Genomic DNA, 20,381 nt, shown 5'->3' with positions numbered 1-20,381 from the left:
TTGAGAGGGAAAGGTAAAAACTGTTGTCCCATTATTTAAAAAAAAAAGATACTTAAGACTGACTTATCATTTTGAAGTTAGCATGCAGGTAGTTGAGGTCAAGACGATCGCACCTTGTTGAATGAAAATGGGTTAGCTTCTTAGAGTGAATTAATTTGCAACTAGCTCGGAATCCTACGTTTCTACCTCCAGGACGGACGCCTTGAATCCTGTTCAGACTTCAAACCTTTCTCCATGGTGACGGAAGCAAGGAGAACGAGAAAGAAAGCAAGCAAGAAAGAATGAATGAAAGAAAATAAGATCGTGTTGCTCACATAATTATCGCCTTACGTTGCAAGCGAAAATAAAGTTAAATAAAAATTGTTAATAGGAATACACGCTATATATATTTGGTGACGAGATGTTGATGGTTTTCGTACAATTTATTACGTCTAAATGTAAGCCAAAGTGATGAGTCAGGCTATTTTAAACCCCAGATAAAAGAGGCGAAAACGAAAAGTGTGCAAGTAATCAGCTCTTGACCAGCATTAGAACGGCTTTGCGCTAAATTCCGCGTTAATTGGCTAAAAATGAATGAGAGGTGCATCAATATAATATTACGCTGGACATATTTGGTTAATCAGAACTGAAAATAGAGTATAACGTGAAAATCCCGCATCGTCTGCTCGACATGTAAACTGCTAATTTGAGAGCTTCTAATTTTAAGCTTGTTCCCAGAAGAACTTTCGCGGGGATTGGTGAGTTTGGGTATTCCAGTCACGCTAACAACAGAAGATAATACTCGACTGCTCAAAGTCCTGGCAGTCAGAGAAAGAAAAGCCTTTACATCAATCCTTCCCTCACTAGTAGTACATTTAGGATTTATTTCTCAGCCAAAAGCAGACGTCTATGTTCCGCCCAAAGAAATCCAAACACGGACAAAGTTCGCCACGAAACGACGAGAGGCCATTCTTAGGTTAATGTACAAACCTTGGGGTAGTGAGCATAAACTAATTATGATTTCTATCGTTGTCAGAGGGCTGCAGAGACCTGTTTTTGAGTCCTGCGATGAGGCGAGGCTACTCATTTGCCTATTATGGAGGTATATTAGGTTAAGCTTAAGAAAATCGTCTCGGGATAGCAAGAAAAGTATAGAAGTCTTGGTGCTGAAATGGTAAAGTGTAAGACGAGGGTGAATTTAGTGGATGAGGATTCAGTTGCAGACATTGCTAACACTGCTATCACCGTTTACAGAGGGCAGTGGGCGTGCATGAGTCAATGTTGGTGTGGACTGAGTTCCGACCAGCACTGGGGAACTCTGTGTGTGAATATTGACAGTATTTTTGCACGCCACACAACGCGCTAATAACAATGCCTCACTCACTAATGGGGCAAATTGCAAAGGGCAAAGATGACTAGATTGCATTTGCTTTAATCCCCTTCAGGACGATGACTTATTATTATTCTGTCCTTATCTCAGGGGAATTCTATTAATGTGTTCACTACGCCTTCATTCCGACGACAACGCCCTTCTTTTTAGTTTTATTTGACTGTCACCATTTTATTTATATCTCAAAAAGGCTTTAAGACTGAAAGGGGCACTGGGAGCTGCATCTAACCTTTATTTCGAGAATCATCCCCTATGTCAAGTAAAATCGCTGGAAGTAGCAGGAACACTTTAAATTAAGTCACTGGAAATGAAGGTGGTTCGTCAGGTAACAATTAAGGGATATTACGAGAGCTAGGAAAAGTCTCGTGGTGGCCGGATTAATGAACATATTTAAATCCTCCAGTGCATAAAGTCCATCTTGAGCCCAACAAATTTGCTATGCGCGGCGAAAACTTTATAAAAAAAAAAAGGTCAATGAGGTGAAGCTGTTAATCAGGGGACAGACATTTCGAACTGTCTTTGATATTAATCCCCGTTAATCCCTGTAATTCTATCACGTACTTCACTGATAAATTCTTCTAATCTCCAGGCGATTTAATTTAGCTCTGAGGAGATTTATTGTAGTTAGGAGGGTAGTAAAAGATATGTATACTTTCTTCACTTCAGAAATTCAGTAAACTAAAGAAATCCGTCAGGAGATATCAAGAATGGAATAAAAAGTTCGCCACTGGACCAAAGGGGACAACTTTACTACAAAAATGTCTTACATATATTTAATTAAATCATCATCATTAAGATCATTTTTACTCCCTGTGATGAATAAAATCGTCTATCATCATCATCATCATCATCATTACGACCATTTTTACTACCTATGATGAACAAAGTCGTCTATCATCATCATCATCATCATCACCATCATCATCACAACCTTTATTACTACCTACGTTGAATATAATCGTCTATCATCATCATCATCATCTTTTTACCACCCAAGTCCAGTAGGGTTCAGAAATAAACGAGGAAATATGAAAGTGGGAGAACTATTAGCATCCCACCCAGCTGTATTGTTGTTGTGGCTCCAGGAAGTAAGTAAGGGACGTTTATAGAACCAGGAAGTCAAGCCGCCCGGTTGCATCAGTGCCGTCACGTGAAGGCTTCCCTCTTCAGTAGCACACACACACACACACACACACACACACACACACACACACACACACACACACACACACACAAAATCACATCGCTGCAGAGAGAATAAAATATAAATAACATTCTTGAGGTGATTACATTTGCAACTTCAGTCCAAGGACGTATTTTTCACTTCGTCTGTACTATTACTGTAATGTGTATTGTCTATCTACCTATCTACTGCCAGACGCCTTAATCCCGCAAGGGGTGGCCACAAACAATTCGCCTCCATGTCGCCCTGTCCCCCGCCATTTCACTGCCCTGCTCCCAGCTCGCAACCCCCTCTCTCATATACCTCTCCACTCCAGCCCTCCATCTCAGGTGTACTGTGAGTTATATTATCTAGCTGTAGAAAAAATACATGAAAATACAGGGATTGAATTTTGTATGTTGCCGAAGCGTAGTGAAGAATGCTGTAATGAATATTTGTACCGTTTCTGCACACCAGATATTACAGTGGATGCAACATTTCACACTGTAATAAAGCAAATACTATCTTGATTTTTTACTTCATATTTTTGTGGCGCTGCTTATTTTTCAGTGAGAGTCAACTTTTACTTTTTGTCTGATTTTTTAACTTACAGGTAATTGCACCTGGAACTTCGGTGAAATAAACACTACCACGCCCGCTGCAATGTTATGTGGCTGAGGACATTTCATATAAGCCTTGTTGTGCTGAGAGGGGGCAAACAAATTATCACAAGTCGAAACTGTGGAATGTTAACCTTATCTATCTGTCTATCTATTGCCAGACGCCTTAATCCCGGAAGGGGTGGCCACAAACAAATCGCCTCCATGTCGCCCTGTCCCCCGCCACTCCACTACCCTGCTCCCAGATCACACACCCCTCTCTCGTAATACCTCTCCACTCCATCCCTCCACCTCCACCTTATGCAGTAGAATTTTAATATATTATTTGTCACGTAAACCTCGCCACTGCTGCAGACTACAAATACAGGGACAAAACAGAAGACTAAAAACAAGACCAGCACTGAGAGAGATTAATACCCTCCTCCACCAACTGTTTTAATTGCTTGGTTCACAATGACACGTGATTCGAACTCTGACCTTACCCTGTGACCATGACCTCTGAGTGATTCTCATAACTGCATCTCTCCGTCCTTGCCTGACCCTTAACGCCTCCACCAAGTCTGGTTTAATTCAGATAAAAACTGAGTTAATGAGGATAAAGAAGCCCACATGAAGAGATAAAGAGATCCTCGTAGATTCCAAACTGTTTTTCTCAACTACTGTCTCTCTCTTCAGTGGAACTACGGACACTGTGTAATTGGAGTGCCCTGTGACCGCATTTGACCTTTCCATGTGACCTTTGCCTCCGACCTTTTCCTGTGATTTTGACCTTTGACTATCCCCCAACCCTTCCACCAAGTTCGGTTTAAAACGGGCAAATACTGTTTGAGTTAATTTGTTAAAACAGAGAGAGAGAGAGAGAGAGAGAGAGAGAGAGAGAGGATTATTAAAACATGACACTCGCTCGTGTTTCGCGAACGCGGGTGTAATAAGTACTAATTTCAGTGCAGATACTGAAAGACATTACTGCTACTCTAGTGATGCGATGGTGAAACAGCGTCAATTTCATGTGATATAAGTCCACCAAATGATGGCATTAGAAACCCTTTAAGTTCCCGTGAGGTGTCCACTCAATAACAGCGGGTCACCACCTTTGGAATCAACAGAATATGTGTGTGAACGGCCACCTCTCAGTTGGTGTTCTAGTGAAAAGAGACAGACAGCGAGAAAGTGACAAGATGCGCTGGATTATTCTGTACCTATCCTCATCATAATCCGTCTAGGTCTCAGGGTGGTATTCACAACCCATCCTGACTGTCCCAATTACCTTCCCAGCCTCTCCCCTGATGCCATTAGCCTATGCAGACTGTGTGAGGATGATATGCGATAAACCTGAATCCAACTTACCACCAACCAGAACTGCATTCATCTATACACCGTTTCTTGACCGGTGACCCTTTAAACTGAGGGATGGTTAAACACTTGTTGCGGCGCATGGGAAGAATCTGCTATGCCTTCAAAAAACACTTGAAGCCTTAAGAAATGGTAGAAAACATCACACTGATAATGAATATATACCTACTTAATTTGTACGGGTGTTTTCTTGGTGCTTACGGCACGATTAGCACCCACTCAGTCAGCTTGCAATTCCTACTAATTGTTGGAAGATTGCAAAACACAGTAATTTGATATATGACTAATATGAGTGTGTAATTGTTGCTGTTGAATAATTCCAGAGTGTCTGGTGAAGAAGAGCCATCAACTGCAGGTAAGCAACCTCCCCTGCAGGCGCGGGGAAGTGTGGAGGTTTGGTTATAGGATGGACGCCGTTCGAATCTCTCCACCTAGTTAAAAGAGGCGCTGTCACCAGACCACCTCATTATTGCGCTCTATGATTACAACTCAGAGCTGGCAATGGCTCCCTGGGTTAAAGGAAATAATTAGGCTTGTTCAGAGGCGAACCACCTGACGTGGAAAGAAGGGTGATAAAAGGTGATAAGAAACATGAGGGAAGCAGGAGGAGAGGAGGGCAGACACAGAACAAGAATGATAACGGTGATGGAAGAAGTAGGCAGCACTACACTGAGTGGACGATGGCCGCCGCCGCCTACCACCAGTGATGCATGCATATATACCACTATACTTATATTACGCAAACATTAAATCATATTCTCTCACTTCAACACATTTTTCATGCCATATTGAAATTAATATAAAATACAAATTATTTTCAGCGCTCAATACATACTTTAGTTCTCAGGTACTTTTGTTATATGTGGCATTCCGCTGTATATGGCGATCTGACTCAGCAGTGCAGCGGAGTTTACCCACAATCAAATCCTACCTCTTTCATGGCTTCAGGGACTGGCAGTTTTGGGAGAGGTGTGGGAACTTTGGGAGAGGGTCTGGGAGCATTTTCGCACCCAAGTATTGAACCAAACGTTTAGCTTATGGCAGGAATCCCTTATCCCTATACATATATCTATCTATCTATCTATATATATGGGTACCGGCACAATGACTCTTGGACGGCCATGCGTACATACTCGTATACGCAGTACCCCAAAACGCATTTAAAGTTAAGGTGGTAGTTTTGTCAATTTAATGTCAGTCAAAGTTGTCTTTTAAGTATTATTAGGTAATTTCTTGTTTATAGTTCTTCAATAAAGTACCAGTTGTTTTTGTTATTCACATTTTTGTCTTAAGCCATTTTTTTTTATTATACTACTATGGCAATTTTCCAGTGGATTAAGACAATTCTTAATTTCCTTATTCTGAAATATCTCCTCTGAGCTGAGTACAATCCTCCAATGGTAACAAGAATACACAATAAGGAAATCATGATACTGAAACGGCCTTCCATGAGAGAACTGCATATCAACAAGTCCTAACATGAAATTCTCAAACTCACGACGAGTTCCCAGCAGTAATGAGGATTTGCTTTTACGGGAAGAACAAGAGGAACGATTCTGAACTGTATAACCTTGTTCTTTAAAAAACAAAAACAAAAACATGGTACTTTCGATAGTTGACCAAAACTCAAGTTACTATAATTTCTCAGACATTTTATTACAGGAATCTAATTTGACCTAAATTATCCTAATGGTGGTGTTGTTACTTAATCTCGGTTTATCGGACCGAGCAGACCTGTCGACCACAGGTACGTAACTGTTTCTGAGTGGTTGGCTTACAGATGGAGTGGAGTACGGTACAGTACATACACCGAGTTGGGATCCGGTGACTCCTTGTGGCAGACAGCATCTCACCAGGGTCGAACCAGGGGCTTTCCCACGGCAAGATGCTGGGATATATGAGGAGATTTTGCTCCCGGGTGGACGCCGCATCTGCTCCACACAGCGTACAGAGCAAGACCTTGACCTGGACTGGCCTAACCTACATCAACACACCCTGATCAACCCCCCTTGATCCACTTGACCCAAATATATATAACGGTGTATAGTATCAAAGCATTCCACTAGAGACAGCATAGAGAGCGACAAAACAATAGTGCTCGCATGAACCTTTGATCTGCTGAGTGGGTGAGGATGGGAGGGTTGCGTGGTGATTATTTTTGTGGTAGAGATAGTTGTTGTAATTTTGGTTGTATTTGGCAGGGCTGTGGTTATCGTGACAATGGCAACTACAAGTGTGATAGTCGTGGTCGTGATAGTTATGGCTGTGGTAGTGACGGCTATGGTAATTTCGGTGGTGGTAGTTGTGGTTGCGGAGGATGTGGTAGTTATGGCTGTGGTGGCTATGGTGTTGGATTTATGGTTATGGTCGTTATATGGTAGTTTCGGTGGTGGTACTTGTGGTTGTGGAGGCTGTGGTAGTTATGGTTGTGTTGGTTATGGTGTTGGTTTTATGGTTATGGTCGCTATCGTTGTGGTAATTGTGGTAGTTAACTCGCTGGAAATATGGTTGTGACAGTTATCGGGGTATTTTTTTAATCTATACACCAAACTCACGGTACGGGGAGAGATGGTAGTAGAATGGATGTGGAAGACGAGCAGATTGGCCTGGGAGAAAGGTAAAGTCCCGAAGGATTGGAAGTCAGGTATAATTATTCCCCTGTACAATGGAAAAGGGGAAAAAGAAGTGTGTGAATCATAGGGGCATTTGTCTTCTTAGAACCAAATTATACACTCAGTAATTCAAAGCAGTTTCTCTTCTACTGTATAAACACACCCCAGAGAGCTATTTAAGTCTATCTATCTATCTATTGCCAGACGCCTTAATCCCGTAAGGGGTGGCCACAAACAAATCGCCTTCACGTCACCCTGTCCCCCGCCATATCATTCCCCTGCTCCGAGCTCACATCCCCCTCTCTCATATACCTCTCACTCCATCCCTCCATCTCATCCTTGGCCTCATCCTCCCTCTCCCCCCCTCCACCTCACTCACATACACTCTCCTCGTCAGTCTCTCACTCTCTATCCTGTCCACATGCCCCCGTCCCACCTGTAGCCCACCGTTTTCCCGCGTCCCTCCCAGGTAAAATATAAGTAAAGAATTAAGACTAGGTATGGCGTGAGGTTTGTATAATGCCAGGAGACTATTTATTTTTTTTCAACTGCTTTTTTTTTTTAGCTGTATTTTCTATTTGCTTTTTTTATTAGCTATATTTTCCATTCGCTTTTTTATTAGCTGTATTTTCCATTAAGTCCTGGTAAAAATGATGGCTGTAACATCGACCATTTTTAAAGACACTAGTTTCATAAATATCTCGTAGAAAGTGATTTTCCGAGTAATATTTATATAAGAAAATTTGCTTAGAATTATAGGCTGTATAATGTAGGCCTACTAGTTTTTCCCGGCATGAGATTGGAGTAAAAGTAGGAGGACTGTTATGAGTGTGGTGAATATCGTTGTGGTGGCTATGGGTGTGGTAGATGTGGTTGTGGTAAATGTGGTTGTGGTAGCTATGGGTGTGGTAGTTGTCTCTGTGATAGTACTGCGTTGTGGTGGTAGTGGCTGTGGTAGTTGTGGTTGTGGTAGAGTATTCACGGCTTTTTTAGTATCTGTGGTAGAATTAGTTGTCGTAATAACAAGCTGAGATAGTAATGGCTGTTGTGGTGGTTGTGGCAGCTGTGGTTAATTAAGTAATGACTGTGGTATTTAACACTGATAAGGTTGTGGTTGGCGCTGTGGGTAAATTTTTGTACTATCTAAACCCTGGGTGGTTATGGTGGCTGTGGTTGAGAAAGTGGTAGCTGTGGTGGTTGTGGTGGCTGTGGTTGAGAAGTGGTAGCTATGGTGGCTGTGGTGAGACTGAGTGGCGGTAGCTGTGGTGTTTGTGGTGAGACTGAGTGGTGGTAGCTGTGGTGGTTGTGGTGAGGCTGAGTGGTAGTAGCTGTGGTGAGACTGAGTGGTGGTAGTTGTGGTGGATGTGGTGAGACTGAGTGGTGGTAGTTGTGGTGACATTGAGTGGTAGTAGCTGTGGTGGTTGTGGTGAGACGGAGTGGTGGTAGCTGTGGTAGTTGTGGTGAGACTGAGTGGTGGTAGATGTGGTGGTTGTGGTGAGACTGAGTGGTGGTTGCTGTGGGGGTTGTGGTGAGTGCGTGGTGGTAGATGTGGTGGTTGTGGTGAGGCTGAGTGGTGGTAGCTGTGGTGGTTGTGGTGAGACTGAATGGTGGTAGCTGTGGTGGTTGTGATGAGGCTGAGTGGTGGTAGCTGTGGTGGTTGTGATGAGGCTGAGTGGTGGTAGCTGTGGTGGTTGTGGTGAGACTGAGTGGTGGTAGCTGTGGTGGTTGTGGTGAGACTGAGTGGTGGTAGTTGTGGTGGTTATGGTTACTGCAGTGACTGTGATACTTATGATTGTGATGGATGCATTAGCTACGCTGGGTGTGGTAATTTCAGAAGCTGCGGTTGCTGTGGTAGTTGTGGTGGTTGTGGTACAATGATTTTTTTTTGTATGTCATGGTTGTGGTGGCTATCATAATAGTTGTAGTTGTGGTGGTTGTGGTAGTTGTAATGATCAGAGTGTAGTTAATAAATTCGTGGTGACTAGTGTGACGATGAAGATGAAGATGATGATGATGATGCGGAGGATGATGATGTGAGAAGGCGCCACAGAGCTAATGGCAAAATTACATTACACTGTGAGAGTGTGAGAAGTGACGGAGAAGAAAGAAGAAGTGAGAGAGAGGGAGGAGAAAGGAAGAGAGAAGAAAGAGAAAGGCAGAGAGAAGAAAGTGAGTAGGAGAGAAATGAGAAAGAGTGGGAGACTGAGGATGTGTGTGAGAGAGCATGAAGGAAATACAAAATGAAGATAAAACTGGAAAAGATGAAAAAGGAAAAGAAAGAATAAGAGAAAGAGATCGAGAAAGAGATATACAGAGTCTGCATCTGAGACAAAGATGCTGACAGCGATAAGGGCAGGGACCGATGAGAGAGATAGGCAGAGGGATAGATAGATAGATAGACAAACACTGGGGGGGGAGAGAGAGAGAGAGAGAGAGAGAGAGAGAGAGAGAGAGAGAGAGAGAGAGAGAGAGAGAGAGAGAGAGAGAGAGAGAGAGAGAATTAATAATAATTTTTACAGGCTCTACACTTCGGATTTTCCTTTTTTTTTTTTTTTTTGCAGAAAGTTGTGGAACTGTTAATACGACTGTCCTTTGACTTTCACTGCCAAGAAAATAAATCCTGGTTAACAGAATATGACATGGTACCTACAAGACATCATCCTATCCCCTCCCTCCGACGTTACTTCTGCCCTCTATCCCTTCCCTCCCATCTCCTACGATCCCCTACCCTCCTCTGCGCCTTACCTCCGATCCGGTTTACTGCGCCTCATCTACATACTTCGCTAGTCTGGCGAAGTCAAGGAAAAACGCTGACAGTTAAGTTTTCTCATCTCCTTCTCCTAAACAGAGATACTTTATGTTAAAACTTTACCTTTCTCATTATCAGAAACAGCCTAATATTTCTACAGAAGTTGACATCACACTATTTCAGTTAGATACGAGTGTACCATAGGGACATAAGAGTATTTATAGTGTTATCTTTAGTCCTTTCACGATCGAAGCAGCTCTAGTATTGTATTCAAGTTCATGCCAGGCGATTTTATTAAAACAGGAATAAATGAAGTGGAAAAATGTGTGACTGTGTGTGGAATGAAAGTGGAAGGATACAGTGAAGCAAGGAGCAGATGAAATGAATATTTTGATGGTCTGATAAATGGGAATAGTGAGAGCCGAGCGGTAGTAAACAAAGATAGATTTGATGGTTTACAGAGAAGATACGGGGTGCCAAAAAATGCGACATAGGCAGAAGTGAAAAATGCTGTGAAACGGATGAAAAACTCGATGGCACCAGGTGGTGACTGATGGTCCTGTGTAGTGGCGGGACTGGAATAAAGCTTTTGTTGGAGTTATGAAAGTCTGGATAAGTGGACCTGTGAGAGTAGAGTGGAAGGAGGCTACGTTTCTTCCTTTATAAAAAAAAATCAATAAATAAAAAGAGCCGATGGATGTGAGAGCAACAATTATCGAGGAACAGGTGTGCTGAGTGTAGCAGGAAAGGGGTATGAAAGAATTATCACAGAAAAAGCGATGAATAACTCAGAAGACCCGGTGAGCGAGGAACAGGGAGGCTAAGAGCTGTATACTGTAGAATGAGTGTATAAAATATCTTCACCGAGACAGGTAGTGCAGGAAGCTTGTAAAAGGGACTGCGAGGTGTTTATGGCATTCATGGATCCAGAAAACAAAACAAAACATGCAAGATAAAAAAAAAAAAAGGAAGGATTTTCGTATGTACGGCTTGCATGAAAATTTTAAAAGCTGTTTTTACGCTGAATGTGAAGCTTGTATAAGAGTAGGTGGTTGTATATGAAAGTGGGTTAATATCTGCGTTGTTGTGAGGTTAGGATGTGTGATGTCCCCACGGCTGTCAAATATGAACATGGATGGGGTTATGAGAAGTCAAAAGTCGAGTTGTGAAGAGAGAGAGAGAGAGAGAGAGAGAGAGAGAGAGAGAGAGAGAGAGAGAGAGAGAGAGAGAGAGAGAGAGAGAGAGAGAGAGAGAGAGAGAGAGAGAGAGAGAAATATCGGTGGCCCACATGAACTAATTTGCAATCCAATCAATTCTCATGGGGGTGGGGGAGTGCAGGAGTGGGTGGAGGGGTGGGGGAGTGCAGGAGTGGGTGGAGGGGTGGGGGGTGACGCTCCGACCTGTTATTTTTATATTTTTCCTGCTGCCCCTCCCTCGATAAAGTTAATAGTCACATTTACCGCTCTACTGCTGACCAGACAATATTAAATTTAACTGCCGGCGACTGGCGATTGTCAAGCGGTCTCATATCATTTAAAAAAAAAAGAAAAGAAACTTACATCAACATATCTACTAATTCTTTCGAGGCAGTTTGTAATAAGGACAGGCTACAACTAACACAACTATTTTAGGAGTCGAAGGCAAGCATAGCGTAGCAGAAAAGCTCCCCCAACCCTCTTATCAAACCCTCCCGCCTAAGTTGGCAGGAAATGATATGATTTACCATGAAGGTAGTGTTGCAATCAGTTCGCCTGCGAGGTCCCGATGACCTTCCGCGAGTCAGGGTGCTGCAGTGTAAACCTCATCATAGCTATGCAGTCCAACTCAGTAACATTCAGTGGAAAAACAGAGATAGTCACTCCCAGGGCACTTCAGTCAGAGATTTCGAGTTCATCTATCCATCTATCTGTCCATCGCCAGAAGTCTTAATCTCGCAAGGGGTGCCCACAAGCAAGTCGCCTCCATGTACCCTGCTAATACGCTGCCCTCCCCCCAACTCACACCCCCCTCTCTCACACACCTCTCCATTCCATCCCTCCATCTCATCTTCGGTCTCCTGAGGATTAGAATCATCATATCTTTTCCGACTTTACTGAGGCATATTCATCAACTCTATGCTCACTGAACCATCAACTGCACACCTCGAAACATGATTTAATATTTTTGGTTCACTGGCTCATTCTAAGGGCAGTAAGGGGATGGATTAAATTTTGGTCTGGATACATCACAATAATCCACCTTCATCCTATCCTTCACCAGCCTCTGCCAGTCCCTCACCAGTGTCCATGCTCCTTAAGCCAGTCAGTCAGTTCCTCCCCCCCCCTCTCTCTCTCTCTCTTTCTCTCTCTCTCTCTCTCATCAACCTTGGATACATATTAAAACTCTTAGACTGCTATTACTCACTATCAGCTGAATAAAACCGTGTATCATGAACTGCAACGGAATAGTAAATTGTCTCAACCATAAAAAAATATAAGATGATACTGTATAAACACTAGGATTCGTATAACACACACACACACACACACACACACACACACACACACACACACACACACACACACACACACACACACACACATCGTATGCCGTAATGGAAGGACAACGCATCCATCAGGTAACCCACTTTGTTCGGGTCTGCTTGTTTTTCCATCCAGATTTCCATAAAACCTACATACAAATATTTACAAACAAAACTGTATTTGTCTCTGCAAAGCCACTGAGCCAAGAGAAAATAATTTAGTTGTCATATCTCGAAATTTTAACCCAGTTTTACAACCAATAGCTTCCCCAACTCTGCCATATGGGAAACTGCATTTACACTGGTGCATTGTGTGACAGGATTTTTCTTGGATGGGCAAAATCAACTGGGGTTAAATGAAAAATGAATAGATAATGAGGGCTATTTTTTTTTTCTATGCAAGGAAGAAGGAATCAAAGGCCAGATTTTCAGTTTGATGGTTTTTTTTCTGTGCATTCTTCGTATCAACAGATTATATCTTATTTATTTATTTATTCATTTATTTATTATCATTATTATTATTATTATTATAATTATCATTATTATTATTATTATTATTATTATTATTATTGGTATTAGTAGCAGAAGTAGTAGTAGTAACATTATTATTATTAGCAGTAGTAGTAGTAGCAGCAGTAGTAGTAGTAGTAGTAGCTGCAGTAGTAGTAGTAGTAGCAGCAGTTGTCGTAGCAGTACTAGTAACATTAGTAATATTAATAGTTATATTTATTATTATTATTATTATTATTATTACTTGGTTAGGGAAACTTTTCGAACTGGAGAGGTTAGATGTACTCTAAATTAACATCTTTGCTACAAGAGCTTCCCCATAAGCTGAATGAAATCGTCTTGCACTGGGCCGAGAATATATTGAAGATGACGTCATGGGATTAGAGGGGTTACACCGATCCATTATAAGATGTCTGTCTTAAGGTGGATAAAATCGTCTAAAGGTGGCAGGTACAGATCAATAAAATATGTCAGAGTGAAATGGAGGGGTTAATGGAGACAGATTTTAACACTTTGGCTCGAAATCTCCCTAACACCCTTTCCTAAGCGATTTAGTTTGTTTAATACACCATACTATCCTATTCTGTGTCGCATAAATCCTTCCAGTATCACCAAAGTCTGCATAAGCAACGTACAGAAGGGTATTAACAACCCATATCCAGAAATAAATCGCTACGGAAGAGGTGTTAAGGAGCTTCTTTACCCGATAAGAGTTCCTTCCCTCGACTGCTAGTGTTGCCCACTCCTAAGGAATCTCTTATAGTGTTAGCAACAAGGAATAAAAATCTACATCAAGAGAAACTTCCAATTTCTTGACTGTTTAAGAGGTTTTTCAAGGTGAACAGAGTCGTCTTGTGTTTGTTTTAAATACGGTATGGAAATCAGTGGCCCTTTCTATGCACATGTATTAATTAAGTTAGATACGTTATTTATAGCCTGATTATCAATAAAGGAATGAATGGGCGAGCGGGCGGGTGGTTGGATGGATGGATGGATGGATGGATGGATGGATGGGTGGGTGGGTGGACTGATGGATGGATGGGTGGATGGGTGGTTGGATGGATGGATGGATGGGTGGGTGGGTGGGTGGGTGGGTGGGTGGGTGGATGGATGGATGGATGGATGGATGGATGGATGGATGGATGGATGGATGGATGGACGGACGGACGGACGGACGGACGGACGGACGGACGGACGGACGGACGGATGGATGGATGGATGGATCAATGGAGGAGATAATGAATGAAGTGATAGATGCAACAATGAATGAAGAGATGGATGCAGTAATGGGCGAATGGCTGAGTGGCTTAATGAATGGATGAAAGGACTGGTGGATTAACAGATGGAAGGATGGATGGATGGATAGAGAGGATAACGATCCAATAAATGGATGCAATAAGGAATGGGTGAATGCCTGGGTGGATGGATGGATGGATGAATCACTGGAGGGAACAGTGAATGAATACATGGATGCGGTAATGAATGAATGAATGGATGGGTGGATTAAAAATGGATGGATGGATGAATGGAGTACTGAAATGATGTATGTATAGATTAAAGAAGGACAGATGGATCAAGGGATGGAGGGCTTGATGAAATGGATGGGTGGATTAATGAATAGATGGAAGGATGGAAGGACAGATGGATGAATGATTGAATGAATGAATTAAGAAATGAAAGAATGAATGAAGGAAGGAAGGAAAGAATGATAAAGGCTGGAACAGATGGCTGATATAAATGAAAGCTTTAAGTATGATTGGTCTGATTTAGTGAATGGTATCAGTAGTACGATGGCGAACATAAGCAACACCTATTACTTTTTAATAAGCTTTCCAACGATGTGCATAGACCCGCTGTAGCTTGGCAGTCTCTGAAATATCAGTTTGGTTACTGAATTTGGCTCTGTTTGTCTTTTTTCAGCATTATGGGGATAAATTTTGAGAAAAGGCTTTAAGCTACACATATTACTTTTTGTAAGCGCTCCACCGACATGCCTTGATCTATTGTAGTTATAACACGCTGAAAAGTAACAGGTTTGGTGCTGTGTGTGGTAATAACGTCCATACCCAAGTACCTGTGTAATAGTATTCTGGCACTCTTAGCGCTCTCAGGCCAAAAAGGAAATGAAAGTAGGCAGTCAAAACGAACAATTAGCATGTATCTGGGTGCTGAAAAAAAACAATAATAGTTAAACAGATAAACTTGTAAATGGACTAGGGCCCGGTAATAGAGGTTAAATTTTGTAATGAAAGGGAGAGTTTTTAAAAAATGGTGGATAAAAATAGGAACTTCGAAAACGTTTACTCTGGCCAGAACCAATTCACCCATTCACAATGACATCGCCTTTTTCATGCAAAAACAAAGAACTCGAAGCTGAAACCCAGCAAAAACTCGTCTTTTAAAACTGAACACGAGTGAGGCAAAATTAGGATCAGCTCGTTTTAAGGTACCTGCATACATCGTGTTTAAAAGACTGGACGTCACAGATGAAGGAGAAATACAGAGTGAGGGAGACAGTACCACAGATGACCGGTTACCTCTGTGAAGGATTAAGAGCACCATCTTTCTCTTGAATCAGGCTGTTAAACAAAAGCGAGAATATGTTGCCAGTTGAGTGCTGCGTGCTGCGTTATAATGAGGGAGTGATACAGAGTTCAGAAGAGCAGTGACCATGAAATAACGACAACAGATACAACAGAAGGAAAGATTTGAAGCTCTATAGCGAAGAGAGAGAAGCTGAAAGGGATCTGTGAGAGGATCAGAGATAAAACGAAAAGCCTGACTTCACCCGGTGTAGACAAGCTGTATGTTGTAAGTCCTCCACTCATGAGAGAGAGCTGTATGCCACACAGTAGACAATAGGGACCCTGTACAAAGCCAGCGACTGTACAGGGCTAGAAAAAATATGAGAAGGGGGTTTTACAAAGGAGGTTATGTGATCGTGAGAGAAAGATCTTGTGAACTGAGAAAAAAGTATGCTACGTGATATTGAAAATTAAGGGAATGTGGTCGATTAGAAGATTTAGGAATTGATTTTTTGGGGATGGGAAAATAGTAATGAGAATTCTTTTACCTCTAACAGAAAGACCAAGAAGAAGGTGTGCCATAGCTCTTCTCTCATAAGACTACGGGTGCCTTCAGAAGACTTAATGCAGTTAAGGGGTGACTTTTCAAACTCGAATGGTTAGATACAGCCTTCTTTATTTATTTATTTTTTTTTTTTTAGCACTACGAAGTAATATTTAAGTTTAATAAAATCGATTAAGGGTAGGATTAAGAAACTGAAAACAGGCAACATACTGAAGCTATTTACCCATCAAATATAATGTCTTTTGTCTTTACTGAATGCTTGCTACACTCACACGATTTTATGCGCCTTGAGAGAGACTTAGAAATGAAGCCTAGAAAGAGCCCTCCACAGCTATCATTCACCTGTCGATACCAAAGATCCACCAGGAGTTTAATTAATGTATCTGGGGTTTATTTGTGAGGAAAAAAAAAGTCGATGTAGAGCAAATTCAGAATGAGAGATTGACAGGGAAAGTGTATGTGTGACGTGGAAGAGGAAAGAGGTGAGGAAGACCAAGGATGAGATGGAGGGAAGGATTAAAGAAGTATATTAGTGAGGGTGGTGAGGGCTGGAAAGAGGGTGTCCTGATGGAGGAAGACAAGTTGACATGGGAGGCGATTTATCTGTGGCCACCCCTTCTGGGTTTAAGAGTCCTGCGATAGAAATACAGACATACAGATAAGCTGACAGACGGACAGACTAACAGACAGATAGATGGAGGTAAAGCAGATTGACAGACAGATGTAGACAAATCGACAAACATATACTGTATCTATAATGAAGATGTTACATAGTTAGAATTAGTGTGGATGATAATGTTACCTAAGAAATATTCATTCACTTCCTTACAGTGACTTCTTCAGCATGCCCACAAACTTTTGCAAATTTTATTCAGCTTAGGGAAGATTTCTTGTTGTGAAAGGGGTTAATGAAGGCTGTAATCCTCAGAACACCGGTGGTACAGTGGTTGAGTCAAATGGGGGAAAAGTTGGGTCAAATGGGGTACAGTCGCGGTCAAAGATGGGTCAAACGGGGGTACAGTCGGGGTCAAAGTTGAGTCAAATGGGGGTACAGTCGGGGCTAATAGTTGCATCACATCGAGATACGTCAGAGTCAAAAGTTGTTACATGATACAGTAGGAAGGGATGTACGTAACGTCTACCATCAGCGACTCGAGCACAGCTTCTTGCCCCAACTGTACTTCCATCACAGACTCATTGATATAACTTTCGAGACCGACTGTATCTAGATGTGGGTGGCATTCTGAGGCTCCTAACACACACACACACACACACACACACACACACACACACACACACACACACACACACACACACACAACAGCACCTTTTTCGGAATTTCTCTAGGAAGTTATAATCGACTGGTGGTAAGAGGAACGAAATGTAACTGGACAAGGCACGATTAAAAGACAAGAAGGAAAGTCGACATTGTAACCAGGAAAGTAATTAGTCAGTCAGCCGCAGAAATAGTATGCAATTGTCACTGTAGAGGAAGGGTTACTCTTTCAATGGGATGACGTATTCTACCTATCTATCTATTGCCAGACGCCTTAATCCCTTATACGGGGTGGCCACAAACAAATCGCCTCCATGTCACCCTGTCCCCCGCCACTGATTATTTTATTCTTGCTACCTCCAGACGATTTTACTAACTTCTGGACAGACTTGTTGAACTAGGGGGTTTAGATCTAGGCTTCACTGACCTCTTCATTACACAAGCTCTCCCCTGAGTCAAAGAAAACCGTCTGAAGGAAACATGAAAAATTTATACAAAAAGGCACAAGGATTATTCACCTCAGTCCAACAATGTACTTTTTTTATTTTCGTTTTTTTTTTATTTTATTTTTTTGAGGAAATCTAGGCCCGTATTCTCGTCAGGTATGGAGGCTCCCTAGCACCTTTTTCTTAGCGACTTATTTTTGGATATGGCTGGTTAATATCGCTTTCGTACGCTATTTAGGTAGAGTATGACGATGTTGGCAGGACTTATAAAACATAGAATAAGACGGTAAGCTGTAATAAGCAAAACAAATCACTTAGGAGAAGGTGGTAGGGAACTTCGTAAATCGGCGAGAATGCCTTACGTAGTGAGGGAATTAATAAGGGCTGAACCTTACTCCTCAAATTAAACAAAAAGTGTAATGACAACTAAATAAAACCGCCCTGACACAGCAAGAATGGAATATAAGAGGCAGCACTTTATTGCATCGGGGTAAGAAAGGTTCCAGGCGAAAATTTCATGGCACAAAATACGAGGAATAAAGGAAGGAGACAGCAAGAGGTTGAAATTGGAATCGTGGCGAGCATGGAGATAAAACGCGATAAGTTAGGGGATAAGATGGGACGCTGGTGGTGCACTGGTTTGGACACTCAGCTCGCAACTGGAAGGACCCGAGTTCGATTCTCGGGCCGGTCTGACTCATGGGCAAAGTCTGTTGACCTCTTATTCATGATCACTGAGCAGTACAAATTTGGGATATGCCTACAACATCGACCCTCGTGGCGGTATTTTAGGGGACACTGGAGCTTAGCAAAATAGTAGCAGTAGTAGTAGTAGTAGTAGTGGCAATAATAATAATAATAATAATAATAATAATAATTATAATAATAATAATTATTGTCATTACTACTACTACTACATAGTACTACTACTACTACTACTATTATTATTATTATTATTATTATTTCTATTACTACTGCTACTGCTACTGCTACTACTATTACTGTTTTGAGGAAGATGATTGACTCTGTCGGATACGATTATGTGAAGCTACAGAACGTGGTGAATGTTTTTGGCGTATCCGATAGAGCCAGGATTCCGGGGGCTTGAATGATGAGTGAATGGAGGCGTGGCCCATTGGATTGGGCAATTTTGGGCTGTCTGGACATTGCTACTCCTCACCCTGTCCTTGGGTGAGAAAGGAGATCCGGATGATAATGATGATGATGGAAGCTATGGCTTTGGTGGTCTCATGATTGGGGGTACTCTGACGAGGGTTCGACCTCCACTGCTTACACAGCATTGCACTCTCCTGATCCTTAACCCTTCACCTCATCTGATGGTCAAGAGTAGTCTGACATGACCACCATCAACTGCAAACATGCCACGATATAAGTCGTAACCCACTCAAAAAAACTACCCTTTTTTTTCCTTTCTTTCTTTCTCTCTTTCTTTCTTTTTTCTTTCTTTTTCTTTTTTCTTTTTTTTTCTCGGGCTGGCCTATTCTAAAAAAATTTCTCCCAATTTTCTCTCTGAACTGAAATGTCTTATGGTAGCCTGGTTAAAAAGAGAGAGAGAGAGAAAAAAAAAACCTGGGTTAAGAGTGTTAAGCACAACCACAAAATCCTTGTACTCACCACAAGACAATGACGACGTAAGGAGTCCAGCACCATATAAACGCCAACACTATGATGACGGTCATGCGCAGTGTTCGTGACCGCGCACGCTCGATGTTGCTCATGTCACTCCTTCGAAGCCTGAGACGCCCCCCTCTTCCGCCCCCTCCCCTCGACGCCTCTGTAGGAACAAAGAGAGAATTAGTGTGATGACGGTGAGAATAACATCTATCTTATTCTAATCTGATATCTGTACATGGATCTAATTAACCCCTTGTATCTAGGTGACGTCCTGATAAGCATACGAATATTACTACCAGACGTTTGTATTTATAACAGGAAAATTATCTCTTATTGAATGGATTTACTAAGGCTATATCAGTCTCATCTATATCGAAATGTCTATCCTAAGCTGAATAAAAACCTCGATAGATGGTAAAAATTAAATAAAAAAAGAAATTCCTGTGCTCATTGGGTCAACTATGATTAAACCTGTAATTCTTTATGAGTTTAAGTCCTTTAATCAGAAAAGGTATTGTTTGTTTATTTTTACAACATGCAGACGACTTCATTCAGCACGCGAGACTTTGAACTGGAGGAGTTAGATCTAGTTTATTATCCCACGGAGATGAAAGACCTTCCCAGATCTTGAGTAAAAATGCACGGAAGCAACCACAGTAAATTATTAAAAATTCATTGTATTAAAAGTGTAATTACTTCGCTACCATGCCATTATATCTACATTTCTCTTAATACTTCCAAATGATGTTTCTCTGCTTGGGGAATATAGAGAAGACATATGCTCAAGGATTAATGAGTGTCGTCTCTAACCCTCTCCAAATTAAAGCTCCCTGATAGTATAAAGAACCAGTAATGTCACTAGTGTTGTGGTAGGGACAGATGGGCAGAAAGATTTTTAAGACGAGACTGATACAAGAGCATGCAACGTACGAAAAAATAAAAAAAATTAAGTTGGCTGGCAATAGAGTAATCCTGCCCATTACACACATGGGCTGGTATTCTCGTTACTTAAGGAAACTCCCCAACACCTATTCTAGA

The 20,381-nt window shown here is 41.7% G+C and overlaps 1 protein-coding gene across 1 annotated transcript in view; it reads right to left on the bottom strand.

Annotated features, from left to right (window-relative positions):
• LOC145407831 (adipokinetic hormone/corazonin-related peptide receptor variant I-like) overlaps positions 1–20,381 on the bottom strand; it is a 203,351-nt gene that overhangs the window by 51,572 nt on the left and 131,398 nt on the right. The window contains exon 5 of the mRNA XM_080278688.1: positions 19,344–19,503. Coding sequence (XP_080134814.1) covers positions 19,344–19,503 — 160 coding nt within the window. The remainder of the gene's footprint in view (positions 1–19,343; positions 19,504–20,381) is intronic.

The sequence above is a fragment of the Coenobita brevimanus genome, chromosome 74 (genome assembly GCF_032717465.1).
Source record: "Coenobita brevimanus isolate Jiangsu-jjx chromosome 74, ASM3271746v2, whole genome shotgun sequence".
Lineage (NCBI taxonomy): Eukaryota > Metazoa > Arthropoda > Malacostraca > Decapoda > Coenobitidae > Coenobita > Coenobita brevimanus.
Note: the sequence above shows the minus strand (reverse complement) of the source record. Positions and strands in the feature narration are given on the sequence as shown.